Genomic DNA, 16,558 nt, shown 5'->3' with positions numbered 1-16,558 from the left:
GATTCATAATCTTATAAAGCTAAATGCAGCTCGTCAACAACAACAAAACAAAAAAAAATGTGTGTACATATGCTGTTGGTACATTCCAGTGCTGCCACCTTTAGACATATGATGTTTACTAGAATTTTTTTCATTAAAGTTTATGATTTTTGTTTTTTCATAATTTAATACACACACACACACACACACACACACACACACACACACACACACACACACACACTCTAGAGTTGCTTAAACTTTACTTTAAAAAACACTTCAAGTGTATTTTTCTGAAAAATAGTGATTTAATGGGCTTTGTGATATTAGCAAACATACCATATAAGAGTCACTTGTACATTATATGAACATCCAATATAAAATACAATCAACCAAAACTTAGGTGTCACATATGTAGGACTTTAAAAAAAGAAAAATGAAACAAAATGATTAAAATATATAAAAAATAAAAATATTTCTTGACACTTGGTTACCATAGTTTCCTTTGTACATAACATCTCATCTGTTAGTCATAATCAATATTTGTGCCTCAACATCGCATGTGTCTAAAATTATGATCAACACTAAATAACTTCACAACAAACCTTTGGTTTTGTTTCTAAAAATATATAGTTACTTGAATGAGTAAAATAGAAGCACAATCTAGTCTTTTAAAGTGTGTGCTGTTTTATCTTTAAACTTAAATTAGCTTTGACAACCCTCCTGAAATCTTACTCGCTTCGGTCACTTCAGTGTTTTCTACAGCCTCTCCGCATGGCCCTAATCTGAAGGTCCCCATCAACAACATTAGTTCCACATACATATTTCAGGATAGCTGCAAGCTACCAATAATGCTAATGCTACTTGTTCAGTGTTACCCCGTGGCTGTGATTATATTTAGATGTGAGATCCAAGAGGCTGAGAGTGCACGTATTTGTGTGATTGTGTGCATTTAAAATGTGCCGATAAAGAATTAGTATTTATTTGTGGGTGAAAAAGAGACATAGATGTGCTAAACTGAGTAAACGGTAAGATGTGTTATGTGTGTGTTTATGAGAATGTAGATTGTAGCTCTTTAAACGCAGCACGCCGTTGTTTTCTTTCGAGTTCCATCCTCTTCCTCTCCTCTTGCTCTTCTCGTATCTCTGCCTCGAACTTACTGCGCACGGACAGAGCCTGAACCTACCACACACACACACACACAACAAATAAAATACATTTGAACTCTATTTGTCACATGGCCTGAACATGAAAACACAAATACACATACACAGATTTACCATATTCATTTATTTACATTCTTTGATATGATGCTTGCATACTAAAGCCGTTAAAATCATTGATTTAGAAAAGTGTCCCACACTACCTGTTTGCACCCTACAGCTTGAACAATTAACAAGGAGTAACCAATTAAATACATCTGGTCTCTCATACACACAAAGATATACAAACACACAAACCTTGGCCTCAAAGAAGTCCCTCGCTCCAAGAACTCCTTCAGTCGAGACGTCAATCTCTGAAAGCCGAGCGAGAGCCATAAGCCCACTCTCTTCCTGCAACTCACCTGCAGCGGCCCTCCGGAAGATCAGCAGGAACTGAGGGGGAGAGAGAGATCGTTAGATTTGGACTATTGTGAAAATTCAATAGCTTGAAAGGTTATCAGTAGTTCAGGTTTTTGACATTTTGACTTTGTATGACTTTCCATAGGGTTGGCAATATTGCACCACACGAGGACAGGACGCCTGAGCAATCTGAAGACTTCAGTATGGGACAGGACGGGAAAGGGGGGGGGGGCATTTTGCCACTTCAATATACCGTCCATCCAATCGAGCATTTCATCGTTGAGATTGTTGTCCCATCTAAATCCCTGTATGGGACATCTTTATTTCTGCCATAATATACTGTTAAAACGAGACCTACTTTTCCATGATCTTTCCATTCATTTGTGATTATTTTAAAGATTTTTATTCCCTCCCCTTGTCTCCCAAATTTGGATTTCAACACGTACTCCAAGCCCTCGTGGTGGCGTAGTACACCAGATTTCTGTATGGTACAGGCAAGTTTATTCTAGACAAGCTCTAGACAAACTTTTTATTATGATCATGACTTTTGCACAATTTAAAAATACCTGATATATCCAGGTTTTCATCACTTTGGGGACTCTGGCAGTTAACTAAAAATATATACAAATGTAACTGATATCAGTTTCAAAAGTTGCTAAGCAAGCCCATAAACCTACAGGTCAGCTGTTTTTTTTTATACCTCAAACTGAAAGACAACACAAATCTCACATCTCATCTCTTTACCAAAATGAGATTTCAGGGATTTCCAATGGAGAGTGATTGAATTTTAGATGTTCAGCCAGAACTGATTGCACTGAGGGAGGAACAGAATGACCTTATATCAGGTTTCCTCTCTTTCTCGGTGCAATCTGTCTTTGTGTTTGAGTGTGTGTGTGTGTGTGTGTGTGTGTGTGTTATCTTATCCATGAGGAATGTTCTTCCAATTCCTAAAGAGACAGAACTGTGTGTGACACATAGCAGAGTCACTGTACTTTACGCACAGCTGCACATCACCTGCTTGTGTGTGTGTGTATGTGTGAGAGAGAGAGAGAGAGAGAGAGAGAGAGAGAGAGTGTGTTGGGGTGGCCAGCTTTTCACCATGTGAATAAGGGATGCTTGAGCATTTTTAGTGTTTCAATACCGGATGTTTCACCATCCCCTTTGAGTGTTTTGCCACTAGAATATGGGACAATAGGTCCCGTATGCAACATTTTAATTTTGGGCAAAAAACTGGCCAATACAGGACATATGGCAACCCTATAGGGGGAAGAGTGCAGAAAGTTCATAAAAAGGACTAAATAACGTCCTAATTCATACATAGACATGCTGAAAATACTTTGAGTCATATGGATAAATATAAGGATCTGTAAGTCTAATCACAAATGCATGCAATATATATGCAATACATGCTGAAAACATCTCAATAAGCACCGAAAAAATATGATTGGCTTATAAATGTGAATCCACATTGTTGCATCGGAGATCAACATTTATTTTAGAGATTAGATGTTATCTCTTAAATATAGCTTTAAAACATGTGCCATGATAGGATTATTTTAGTAGAGGAGTCAAAAGTGGCTTTATTGGAGTGTAATCTTTGAAAAGTTAGAGACAATTATAGACCAATCAAAGAAGTAACTATACTGTTAAAATCTTGCATACAAATCGCACAGACCTCTCTGAAGCTGAGTTTGCCGTCATAATCTTCATCCACTTCCTTGATCATGTTTTTCAGTCCCAAATGAGTCTGTGGAGCTCCAAGCTTCTCCATCATCAGCTTGAGTTCCATAAGATCAATAAAGCCATCTTTACCAGAGTCAAATCTATGCACGCGGGCGCACACACACACACAGACAGAGAGAAGGAAAAAAAAAATATTTAGAAAACATTGACCAAAAATGATAATTATCCCCATTTACTCACCCTTATGTCGTCTAACGCTTGTGTGACTTTCGATTACACTTCCAAGTGCCATCTAGTGCTCTGGGCATGTGTCAAGCACTAAGAAGTGTAATCGAGCTTGACATTATGAATGTGCCTAAAGACTGCAATGGCAAGATATACAGTGAAACAGGAGTTACATTATAGTCTGTTCAAATCCAAAACCAATTAGATCAATAAGACATGAATTAAACCACGAGTCCTCTGGATGACGTTTATGCTGTATTTACGTGCTTTTTGGAGCTTCAAAGTGTTGGTCACCATTCACTTGCATTGTATGGACCTACAGAGTAGAGATACTCTTTTAAAAATCTTTGTGTTCTGCAGAAGAAAGAAATTCATACACATATGGGACAACATGAGGGTGAGTAAATGATGCAAAAATATTCATTTTGGGGGAACTAATTCCTTAAATGTGTTTTTGTTAATGGGAAAAATACTTCTGGAACCAAGGCTGCTGAAAAAGTGGGCGATCGCTGTTGCATTATATAAGGATTTATATACTGTTTCTAATCAATTTATCACCGAGAACTGCATACTAACATCATATGGACAAAATCAACCTACAACAGATGCCTAAAATGACAGCTAACATAAAGATATATATATATATATATATATATATACAGCCACTGCAGAGTAAAGGCAACAGAAAGCAGCTGGATGGAGATGGAACAGCAGGTATCTAACAGGGAGTATTTATAGTCTCACCCAGCTGTTACCACACCAACCAGCAGGATTGAGTGCGTGTGCGAAAGAAAGAGAGAAGTGTTTGTCTCCAAAATGTGCGAGTAGACTGAGATTGAAGGAGAGGGCACGTGTTTCTATTTTGGTTTGAGAGACGCTTTTAGAAAGAAAATGTTCATGGACGAAAAGTACAGGTGAACATCACCTCATTTTGCCTTCGTTTTCTCCTCTCATCATAGTTAAGAATAATCTCAAAAGAGATCTCTTCAAATTAATATTCCAGGTTCAATACAATTTAAGCTCAATCAACAGTATTTCGGCATAATATTGATTGGCCAACACACCTGCCTTTCTTTCATTAAAAAAAAAAAGAATATATTACAGTAAGGCACTTGCAATGGAAGTGAATGGGGCCAGTCCATAAACATTAAATACACATGTTTCAGAAGTATAGCCACAAGGTGTAAAAACGTTATGTGCTGACATGATTTACGTGTTTAAAATTGCTTACTAACCTTACTAAATCTGTGTAACGTTATTTACGCATTAACGTATTTTAGTTAATGGTCTGGCCCCATTTGCTTCCATTGTATGCCTAACTGTAACTGTGATTTACGCTTTTTTAATTAAGAAGTGGTGAGCTGATATTTTTGCTGAAATCAACATTATGCTGGAAAAGCAATGTCTGAAATCTATCGTAAGAGATTTCAACATAAACACAAACATTTTGCATACAATTTTTCCAGGACCAAATTATCTGAGCTATGCAATCAACATGAATTAGCAAAGTTATTTTCTCTTACATTGATGAAAATTGTCAAATTTATTTTATTCCACCAAAAGACTCTCAGGAGAAACATCTGAGAACACGCTGAAACTTAAAACATGACTGAGAAGTACATTAAGTCTCCTAAGCTATAAGAGGGCAACCTCTGAGCAACAAAAGTTTACTCTCACACACATTTAATTTTTTTTATTAATCGGGGTGTTTCACATCTTTGTTTTAAACGGTCGTTCTAATCTCGTCTCCCCAGCAGTTCCACATTGTTTCTGAAAGGTCATTAACACACCCGCCGATGAAACAACTCAACCAATCCTACGTCATTAAAATCCATAATAGTGCTTATAGACAATTAACTAAATATTATTCGCTTTCTTTTATTACTCAATTTTGTTTTATGAACCCCCACCAATACATGCTCACACTTGTCTCTGATTAAAAGACAACTGTGAATCTACTGACCTGAAGAACAACTGCCATCAGCAACTGACAACACACTCCTACATACACAAATATGTACTGTAGGCAGTATGTTGGTCTCAGTCACCACTCACATTCATTGCATCTTTCTGAACTCTCCCTTTAAAATTGAAAACACAAGCTGGCCCTTGACGTAAATGTGGGTGCATAGCATGTGTTTATGCATCTTTGTACTATTTAGTTTCCTGCTATGTTATTTATAGCTGCCAGGGCTTGGGGCAGACATTGTGTTATAGAGCTTGGCATTCCCAATTCCTCAGTCCAGTTACACGGCTCAGGCTGATCCTGGATCTGAAGCTAACCACAGAGTCACCGCTACTTTTCAGCTGACTAGAGAACAGCTAAAGAAGGACATGAAGTAGGTCTGGGTTAAAAAGAAGAATAGGAAGATTGCATGTTGCCCCTGCCCCCAGCATGCCAGGCACATTCCAGATCATGCCTCTCCCTGCACTTTAATTTAGCCCTACAGAGGAAAGGATGGAGAATTAATGGATAGAGCGAATTGAGAAAATATACTTCAGATCTATTCTGTTATACACATTATATACACACACACACACACACACACACACACACACACACACACACACACACACACACACACACACACACACAAAGCTTCTAAAACAGTGTATACCAGCACTGGAGTAACTAGTGACATATTTTAGTGCTAGTAGAATCCATTTACCACACATGCCCAAGAAAATTGGGAACTAGGACAGAGTGTGTATGTGGATTTACAATATACAGTATATGCTTTTTATATGCTAAATTTCTCCTCCATACCTACCTATCTATCTATCTATCTATGTTGTTTTGTGGTTGTTTGAAATGTGTTATAAAATGTGTTTAAGTCTGCCTGTATCTTGCTTTTGACCCATTTCCCTCTTAAACATGTCATATTTTTTTAATTTCTGATGAAACTGGGTTAAACTGATCTGAACTGGGCCAGAGTATGTACTTGTATCACTTAAATAGACACACGTGCGGTCCTGATGTAGTCTAGTCTCATGGGACATCCAAGCTTCATTACAGCCATGGTTTTATTAACTAGAAACCTGTGTTTATCCTACAATACAATATGTAATCATATAACAATGACATAACATCAATGTTTCTCACTGAAAAAAAATACAAGAACTGTGTTCTAGATAAAACAAAAAAAAAAAACATTTTGAGAGCATGTAAAAAAAATACTTTTTACATCCCTATGTTTAAATTGTTTTGGCAAAAGCATTGACACAGCTGACCCCTTGCTCAAGGGTGATTTTGCACCACTAATGCCACTGAATCAGACTGCAAAAATAAACATTGTTTTTTTTTCTCGAATATGCCCTATCTGTCTGCTATTGATCAAACAAACAGACAGCCTCTCCCCAAACTCACACCGTCAGTTTTCAAAACAAACGGAGCAATTTTTATAGTGCCAGAGTGTTTACAGTTTTCAAGATAATTAACCTACGAATGGCTTAATTGTAGTTGTCTCTGCATATTTAACATTGAATAGGGGAAAGCATATAATACTGAAAAGTTCACATTAATGTCGTAACTGACACCTAGCGGCATGTATGCATGCAGCATTATTCAAACACAATACAGTTTTCAGTTAAACATGCCATTGTAGAAAACCACCATTTACAGTCATTCATGATTCATTTATTCCATGAGTAAGTGTCCAATAACAGAGCAGTATTGAGATTAACCGAGTAGTGTTTGGCCAGTCATATGATCCTAACATGGCAGAGGGGACCCTCTCCATATAGAATAAAACAGTTTTTAAAGGTTACTGATACGAGTGGTGGTGGCGTAGTGGGCTAAAGCACATAACTGTTAATCAGAAGGTTGCTGGTTCGATCACCACAGCCACCACCATTGTGTCCTTGAGCAAGACACTTTACTCCAGGTTGATCCGGGGGGATTGTCCCTGTAATAAGTGCACTGTAAGTCGCTTTGGATAAAAGCGTCTGCCAAATGCATAAATGTAAATGTAAATATGATTGGAGTCCTCATCTCATGCGAGTCATCAGGATAATATATACATATGCTTAAATATTTATATTAATTTATTGAAGATTAAAACTTTAAGTAAAAAAGTGGATTGCACACCCAAGGATGTTTCATTTTTCACAGTGCAAGAAATATTGGGTTGTTTGCTATTGTTATTGTTAGATGGGTTGTGCAGCACTACCAGAGAATCCTGGATTATGGTTTTAGAGCCACAAGAAAAGTCATATTATGAAAATTATCAGGATGAACATGAAAAGGGGGATTTACTTTTAACTTTACTCCATCTGAAACCAAATGTAACCAAAGTGACTCATGCACAAAGGTGGCATTGTTGCTCGTAGAGGGGGCTCCACTTGAGACGTAGTGTTTGTGAGTGGACCCTTGTACTGTAATAATGAAAGGGAAATCAGAACAATGGAAGTTCAGAGAGATCATCCTTCTTGTTTAGCTCATGTTTAATTAATGTTACTGGACCTTCATAATCTATCCATTTTTTCTGTTTGTAAACTTCTAATTTTACACAGCACTATTTATTTTTATTTTATTAATAGTATCCGTTTAATCCATTTCAAAATTATTATTATTTTTTTTTTTTACTTATTGTACACGGTCTTGTCTAAATGCTTGATTTTAGTCATGTAAATAAAACACACTTTTATTTAAAATAAACATATTCAGCTTGATGTGGCACAAGAGGAATAAAATTATGTTGAAATAATCAATCAAAAATATGATCAAGAACAAGCAATGTGCAATCTAAAAATATTTTTAAGATGAACACATTTCAATTTCATCACAAATTTCCATCAAATTGAATTGGAGTAATCTTAAACACAGTTAAATAAAAGAAACTTAGATATTATACTTTTTATTTTATTTAAGTTTGTTAAAGATTACACAATTCAATTGTATATGAAATAGAAATGTGTACATATTTAATATATATATATATATATATATATATATATATATATATTTGAGTGTTTTTTTATTTAAGAGATACATTAAAAAACATTCCTGATCGAGGCATTGTGACCTAAGAACACAATGATCCTAAAACACTCACTCACTCACTCACACACACACACACTCACACACTCACACACTCACTCACACACACTCACTCACTCACACACACACACACACACACACACACACACACACACACACACACACACCCTCCTTGTAAAAATCATGTCTCGATTAACTTCTATCACAGAGCTTAATAATATATTTTATATAGATAATCAATTTGATAATGCCAATGGATGTTATAATGATTGAGTGAATATTAGTCTAATAAACTCACCTCTTGAACATATTCTCCATATCTTTGATCTGTTTGCGGGAGAACTCTTTGAACTCACTATACCGATTGAAAACCTTCATCTGTTTGGGCTTCGACGTGCCGTCTTGAATATCCAACCTGCGATTGAGTTTCTCCGTGAGTTCAGAGGTCGCGTCGCCGTTCATGGTGGCAGGTTTCACCGGCGGCTCCTCGCTCGCTTCTGTTTGTACCGGGATCACCGGTGAACGGGGTTTCGGGTCATGCTGTTCGGCGTCCAGCCTACGCTGCAGCTTCAGTGCGAGCTCTTCAGATGACATTGCGGACTGTGAATGAGATGCTCTGGGTCGCACTATCAGATGTTTGTGTGCACTGAAGTCTGCGGAGTTGCGAGAGGGGCGGGGCTGCAGCGCAAGTGAGTCGTGACACCCAACGGGATTCAATCTAGCAGAGTTGTGTTGGAAGATTGGACGGTACTCTATCAAGACCATTCATATACAGGTGCTGGTCATATAATTAGAATATCATCAAAAAGTTGATTTATTTCAGTAATTCCATTCAAAAAGTGAAACTTGGATATTATATTCACTCATTACACACAGACTGATATATTTCAAATGTTTATTTCATTTAATTGTGATGATTAAAACTGACAACTAATGAAAATCCCAAATTCAGTATCTCCGAAAATTAGAATATTACTTAAGACCAATACGAAAAAAGGATTTTTAGAAATGTTGGCCTACTGAAAAGTATGAACATGAAAAGTATGAGCTTGTACAGCACTCAACACTTAGTTGGGGCTCCTTTTGCCTGAATTATTGCAGCAATGAGGCGTGGCATGGAGTCGATCAGTCTGTGGCACTGCTCGGGTGTTATGAGAGCCCAGGTTGCTCTGATAGTGGTCTTCAGCTCTTCTGCATTGTTGGGTCTGGCATATCGCATCTTCCTCTTCACAATACCCCATAGATTTTCTATAGGGTTAAGGTCAGGCGAGTTTGCTGGCCAATTAACAGGGATACCATGGTCCTTAAACCAGGTAATGGTAGCTTTGGCACTGTGTGCAGGTGCCAAGTCCTGTTGGAAAATGAAATCTGCATCTCCATAAAGTTGGTCGGATTCCAGTCCTTTTTGTCTTTAGCCCAGGCGAGACGTTTCTGACGCTGTGTCTTGTTCAAGAGAGGCTTGACACAAGGAATGCGACAGCTGAAACTCATGTCTTGCATACGTCTGTGCGTGGTGGTTCTTTAAGCACCGACTCCAGCTGCAGTCCACTCTTTGTGAATCTCCCCCACATTTCTGAATGGGTTTTGTTTCACAATCCTCTCCAGGGTGCGGTTATCCCTATTGCTTGTACACTTTTTTCTACCTCATCTTTTCCTTCCCTTCGCCTCTCTATTAATGTGCTTGGACATAGAGCTCTGTGAACAGCCAGCCTCTTTAGCAATGACCTTTTGTGTCTTGCCCTCCTTGTGCAAGGTGTCAATGGTCGTCTTTTGGACAGCTGTCAAGTCAGCAGTCTTCCCCATGATTGTGTAGCCCACAGAACTAGACTGAGAGACCATTTAAAGGCCTTTGCAGGTGTTTTGAGTTAATTAGTTGATTAGAGTGTGGCACCGGTGTCTTCAATATTGAACCTTTTCACAATGTTCTAATTTTCTGAGATACTGATTTTGGGGTTTTTCATTAGTTGTCAGTTATAATCATCAATTAAAAGGAATGAACACTTGAAATATATCAGTCTGTGTGGAATGAATGTATACATTATCCAAGTTTCACTTTTTTAATGGAATTACTGAAATAAATCAACTTTTTGATGATATTCTAATTATATGACCAGCACCTGTATGCGTCCAGATAAATTGATCTTTAAAGAAAATGAATCCATAAACTATTTGTAGAGAGTAACTGAACATTTCAGGTGGAAAGTGGGGACGGGAGTTACACTGTCTGGCCAATTGACTGCTCAGTTCTAAATTAGAAAATTTTTGTCATAATTCAGACAGAGCTCAAAGGCTCAAATACTGTTTTTAGGTTAGTGGTTTGCAAGCCTCAATCCATTTTTTTCGATGGAATGTTTTGTTTCTCTAATTAGTCATTTTAGTTACTGTAAATTTTTTTAATTAACATTTGCCTCATGCTTATTTTTATAACATTTATTAGGGAAGTGAGAAAATGAGCATATGAGAAATTGTAACTGTCAAAGCTTTTTCATTTTAATAGATTTTTTTTATATCAAACGTTTAGTGATGTTGCAGTTGCATGGGCTTATGCATGTGCATATCTATGAAAGTCGTGACTCCTGCAGCCTTTCAGAAGGCAACAGATGTATTAGGGTGGGAAAAAAAACTTCATTTTCAGCATCATTACATCTTAGAGTAAAGTGATAAATCTGTGCCCCCTTCGAAATTTAAAATGCCCTCTTGGGTAAATTATCATGTCTCTGACTCTGTATGCGTATGTTAATACCACACTGATTGTTGCCAGTTTAAATAGTATATTTCCAAGATTCGAACAAATGTCAGCTGCTTGGATGGCAGCTATACTCACCACTATATCACCAAAACATTCAATACAGTGGCGGAGCTAGGGGGTAGCCGGGGTGGCCGTGGCCACCATGGACAGAAGCCTGCCCACCCCATTGGCCACCCCACTCACAATTGCTCTTTTAGTCATTTTTTTGGTCATTTTTTGGCACAATTTAGTTCTTTAGAGGTGAAATCATCTTTTGACATGTGAGCACACCAAGGTCACCAAACCTCTACGTCCCGGGTGTCATTGTATCCATTGTAAACACCCCCTCACACTCAGTCCGACGATATAAAAATGCTGCCCGAACATTTCTGTGCCACCACAGACTGATCGCTTGCCCCTGCCTGGCAACCCCTTTGAAAAACTCCTGGCTCTGCCCCTGATTCAATACTTTCCAAAAGGTTAGTTTGCCGAAAGTTACACAAATCCATTATAAATGTTATATTCAGCTTTGTCATTATTTAATGTGAAATAACTTCAGATGATATCTCTCTTGTCACAAATATGCATTGTGAGATGCTTTCATTGCTCTATCATCATTTAGTATTAAGATAATATACTTCACAAGGCATCAACAGCCCAAGTTGGTGGTCAAGCAGTTCAACCTCTAAGTGTGCATGTTTGGTCTTCAGCCTCCTCTCCTCCATTAGGAGCTGTACATGGTCCTTTTCACAATATATATATATATATATATATATATATATATATATATATATATATATATATATATATATATTACACATTCAAAGCTGCTTTGCAGGCTTGAGGAAATGATTCAAATGAGATTTTCTTAAGACTGGTCATATAATGCTTAAACAGCACTCTTCTCTACATTCACCCTGGACTTTTACTGTGTACTGTACATTGAACATATAAACTAAGGTGACCAGATTTCTGAAATGAAAAATGAGGATATTTCAGGTTCAGTGTTCAATAGGTCATTGAAATGTCATGTTACTTGTTCTACTAATTGGATTTTAAGTATTTTGACCATGGTGAATGTGGTAATGTGCTGAACTATGCACTGTAAGAAATTATTTTGGTTTAACTTAAAAAAGTAACTGGTTGCCTTAAAATCTTGAGTTCATTTAAAATAAAATGTTATAATAAAATTAAATAAATACATTGAATATAAAGGTCTAGTAAACTAACAAGTAGTGGAATTATTTTTTTGTGCCATTAGTTTACTCAATAAAAACAGATTATTTTGTTATGTGAACAAATAAGTTGATCTGGCCAAATTATAAAGCTAACAAATCATGGAAATATATTTTTTTACAGTGTGGTATATCATGCTCTATAGAATACTGTAGCATGTATGCCTCAATGAAATTCAAATATGGAGGTTAAGTTCATAATTTTTAGTGCTCTTCTGTTTCATCTTCAATGAGTTCATTCGTTTCTATGCTATATGACTTTGTGGCAAAAAAAGTTAACAAAACAAACATGTATAAACAATGAGGAAATATTGCAGCTGACTCCACAGCACAGGGGTCCTGCCCTTTGAGCGTCTTCATCATTTCATGGAATCATGGAATAAACATTTTGCATTTAAAATTCAATATTGTATAAGAATGATAATAACAATTGTTATTATAATACTATTTTACCTATCTGTTTGCTTATCTCATATAGACCTATTTTTCTTAATTACTACCTTTTATTTTGATCAAGTCTTATGTATAATGGAGCTCCTTTTCACTGATTTGTTTCCCTGCAAGGTGCAAATCTATGCTGTAATGTATTGACTTACTCTACGTTTCTTTGCAGATATTTAATTATACAATTTTTTCTATGTTATTAATATCATATTTTACTTTACATTTATTTTGGGTATATGTTAATACAACAAATTAGTAAATATGTGAGAAGGTGCTTTCTTTAGGGTGTAAATATCACTAGTGCGAGAGGGAGGTAGAGGGGGTGGTGGGCTGACAGTGCTGACAACACACACACTGATTAAAGATACAAATTATTGATTTTATTTGTTCATCTGCAGGGATTAATTTGACTGCTTTTCACCAGCATGTTATAGTTTGTGCGGTCTGTGCGGGAATTCCTGCATTATGAAGGCCACATTTTCAGGAATGTTTTACACTGTGCGATACATTCCCGTACCAAATTCAGAACCCATTATAAAATACATAACAATATAAATTTATAACATAAATAGCTTGTATGTGCCTTACTTAGAAGCTTATAACATTGATGATAATTCTCTTCAATTGCCTGGTCCAGTTCTTAATGGCAAAACTGGACCGACCAAGAAATACAGTGCATCTGGAAAGTATTCACAGCGCTTTACTTTTTCCAAATTTTGTTATGTTACAGCCTTATTCCAAAATGAATTCATTATTTTCCTCAAAATTCAAATAATACCCCATAATGACAATGTGAAAGAAGTTTGTTTGAAATCTTTGCAAATTTATAAAAAAAGAAATAAATGAAAAAAAAAAAAAGAAATCAAATGTATATAAGTATTCACAGCCTTTGCTCACTACTTTGTTGAAGCACCTTTGGCACCAATTACAGCCTCAAGTCTTTTTGTGTATGATGCTACAAGCTTGGCACACATATTTTTGGGCAGTTTCTCCCATTCTTCTTTGCAGGACCTCTCAAGCTCCATCAGGTTGGATGGGGAGTGTCGGATTTTCAGATCTCTCCAGAGATGTTCAAACGGGTTCAAGTCTGGGCTCTGGCTGGGCCACTCAAAGACATTCACAGAGTTGTCCCGTAGCCATCCCTTTGTTATCTTGGCAGTGTGCTTAGGGTCGTTGTCCTGTTGGTAGATGAACCTTCGCCACAGTCTGAGGTCCAGAATGCTCTGGAGCAGGTTGTCATCAAGGATGTCTCTGTACATTGCTGCATTCATCTTTTCCTCGATCCTGACTAGTCTCCCAGTTCCTGCTGCTGAAAAACATCCCCACAGCATGAGGCTGCCACCACCATGCTTCACTGTATGGATGGTATTGGCCAGGTGATGAGCAGTGCCTAGTTTCCTCCAGACATGACGCTTGCCATTCAGGCCAAAGAGTTCAATCTTTGTTTCATCAGACCAGAGAATTTTGTTTCTCATGGTCTGAGAGTCCTTCCGGTGCCTTTTGGCAAACTCCAGGTGGGCTGTCATGTGCCTTTTACTGAGGAGTGGCTTCCGTCTGGCCACTCTACCATACAGGCCTGATTGGTGGAGTGCTGCAGAGATGGTTGTTCTTCTGGAAGGTTCTCCTCTCTCTACACAAAAATGCTGGAGCTCTGTCAGTGTGACCATCGGGTTCTTGGTCACCTCCTTGACTAAGGCCCTTCTCCCCCTATCTCTCAGTTTGGCCGGGCGGTCAGCTCTAGGAAGAGTCCTGGTGGTTCCAAACTTCTTCCATTTATGGATGATGGAGGCCACTGAGCTCATTGGGACCTTCAATGCCCCAGATCTGTGCCTCGATACAATCCTGTCTTGGATGTCTAAAGACAATTCCTTGGACTTCATGGTTTGGTTTGTGCTCTGATATGCACTGTTAACAGTGGGACCTTATATAGACAGGTGTGTGCCTTTCCAAATCATGTCCAATCAACTGAATTTACCACAGGTGAACTCCAATCAAGTTGTAGAAACATCTCAAGGATGATCAATGGAAACAGGAAGCACCTGAGCTCAATAGAAACAAAAAAAGGCTGTGAATACTTATGTACATGTGATTGTTTTCGTTTTTTATTTTTAATAAATTTGCAAAGATTTCAAACAAACTTCTTTCACGTTGTCATTATGGGGTATTAATTATAGAATCTTGAGGAAAATAATGAATTTAATCCATTTTGGAATAAGGCTGTAACAAAGTGAAGCGCTGTGAATACTTTCCGGATGCACTGTAAGTAAAGGGAGATTAATGAATTGAGGTTGCTATAGCTCCCTCTGTTGGTCAAAATAAACAGCACACATAGGCTTTGCTTCTCGGGCTTTCTTGCATATTAATATGTCACTAAGAACGCTGTCTTGAACACTCGGGCATTTACGGGGACAGCTCCAGTCGGGGACAGGCCACCAAAAAATGTAGTAGCCGTATCACTTTTGCGAGTAAAATACTGATGTATCATCCTCGTTCATAGTCATTAAAGCTCTGCGTCATAGAAGAATGTCCTGGCTTGTCTTCGCGTCCGTGTCACGTGACACCTAATGGTTGGGTTGCCATGTCCGCTGCTTTTTTAGACTACCCACTTTTGTTTGTGCGATAATGTAAATTGACATTGAGTATGATGCACCTAATTAGACTTCATTGAAACTTTATTCTTAATGTTCGGTCTCAGTGCCTAAGAGCAGTGAGTGTGTGCTTTATTTTGTTTAAGTCAAATATATTCAATGTTCTAATATTCAAGTATAGTATATAAATTCAGGACTTTAAAGAGCAGTGCACTTTTTGTTTTTCTTAAATTTGTGTAAATGCACTTGGGTTTCAAATGAATTTTACACATGTCTGGTACAAATATGTGGCACTTGTTTCATGAATACAGCATATACTTTTTTCACTATCTCAAATTAATTTTAAATAGTTTGTTCCTCGCTCTCCCCTACATTGTAGCCAACTGTTTCTAATATGTTTGCTGCTTTCTATGATTTATAAATAAAAGCAAGTCCATCCCTCACACCCCAAAATTGGGGTTGCTTGTTTTAAATTGTTTTGGTGAGAGAAGTCGCTATTTTATTCTTCTTGTTCCAGAGATCATCTGCTTGTTCTCTTGCAAGATTTGGCAACACTGGTTTCAACTGCACCGACTTGCTTTCACTTTAGATATCGTCCTAATCGCTTGCTGTGGGGAAGAAGTACAAGGAAAGAATAAAGGACGGATTTAGATTGTTTGGACCTTTTGCCACATTAAATTACCTGGAATTCAATCAATCACCGAAGATAAAACTGTGAGAGATCAGCAGTTACACAGGTAGTGCGCGTTTATTCACAATCATTCTGTCTACGAACACAACGAAGAAATCGAAAGTAAATGCACTATCTATGGATATAATATGAATATTTCTACGAAAGGACAAGTTCACCACTTATTTTCCACAACAAACGTATTTACCTGTTAAACATATTTGTATTTTGTCGATTGAAACAGGATTTTAAAGCGTCTTTGACAGTTGAAGGAAGTAGCTAAATTGAGGCGCGCCGTCACGAGGCCACATGGATCGTAAACCGGTACGTAAAGTTTATATTTGTCATCAAGTTATAGCTCTTCATGTTCACAGTTGTTTTAGTAGTTGTTTGGATTTATTTTACTGATGGGCGAGAATATGGTGAGGCGAAAGTTTTTACTTAA

At 37.5% G+C, this 16,558-nt stretch overlaps 2 protein-coding genes across 2 annotated transcripts in view; one reads left to right on the top strand and one right to left on the bottom strand.

The window, feature by feature from the left end:
• Nucleotides 1-271: 271 nt before the first annotated feature.
• On the bottom strand, nucleotides 272-9,094 carry efhd1 (EF-hand domain family, member D1). Its single transcript, XM_052110339.1, has 4 exons — nucleotides 8,747-9,094; nucleotides 3,217-3,364; nucleotides 1,440-1,574; nucleotides 272-1,161 (listed from the first exon to the last, which is right to left on the bottom strand). The coding sequence occupies exons 1-4, from the start codon at nucleotides 9,040-9,042 to the stop codon at nucleotides 1,030-1,032; spliced, it is 711 nt and encodes a 236-aa protein (XP_051966299.1). The 5' UTR covers nucleotides 9,043-9,094; the 3' UTR covers nucleotides 272-1,029.
• A 6,971-nt stretch (nucleotides 9,095-16,065) lies between these two features.
• Nucleotides 16,066-16,558, top strand: part of LOC127631710 (uncharacterized) — a 37,932-nt gene continuing 37,439 nt past the window's right edge. Inside the window, exon 1 of the mRNA XM_052109962.1 lies at nucleotides 16,066-16,437. The gene's annotated coding sequence lies outside the window, so the exon portion shown is untranslated. The remainder of the gene's footprint in view (nucleotides 16,438-16,558) is intronic.

This window comes from Xyrauchen texanus, chromosome 38, assembly GCF_025860055.1.
Source record: "Xyrauchen texanus isolate HMW12.3.18 chromosome 38, RBS_HiC_50CHRs, whole genome shotgun sequence".
In the NCBI taxonomy this organism is placed as follows: Eukaryota; Metazoa; Chordata; class Actinopteri; order Cypriniformes; family Catostomidae; genus Xyrauchen; species Xyrauchen texanus.
This window is presented reverse-complemented; position numbering and strand designations above follow the sequence as displayed.

Bases quoted from the DNA above. Each gene is read 5' to 3' on its own strand.
- efhd1 (XM_052110339.1), bottom strand. From the start codon at position 9,042: ATGTCATCTGAAGAGCTCGCACTGAAGCTGCAGCGTAGGCTGGACGCC. The intron at 1,575-3,216 runs GTCTGTGCGATT...TCTCCCCCTCAG, and splicing joins GCAAACTCAGCTTCAGAGAG to TTCCTGCTGATCTTCCGGAG. The intron at 1,162-1,439 runs GTTTGTGTGTTT...TGTGTGTGGTAG, and splicing joins GGGACTTCTTTGAGGCCAAG to GTTCAGGCTCTGTCCGTGCG.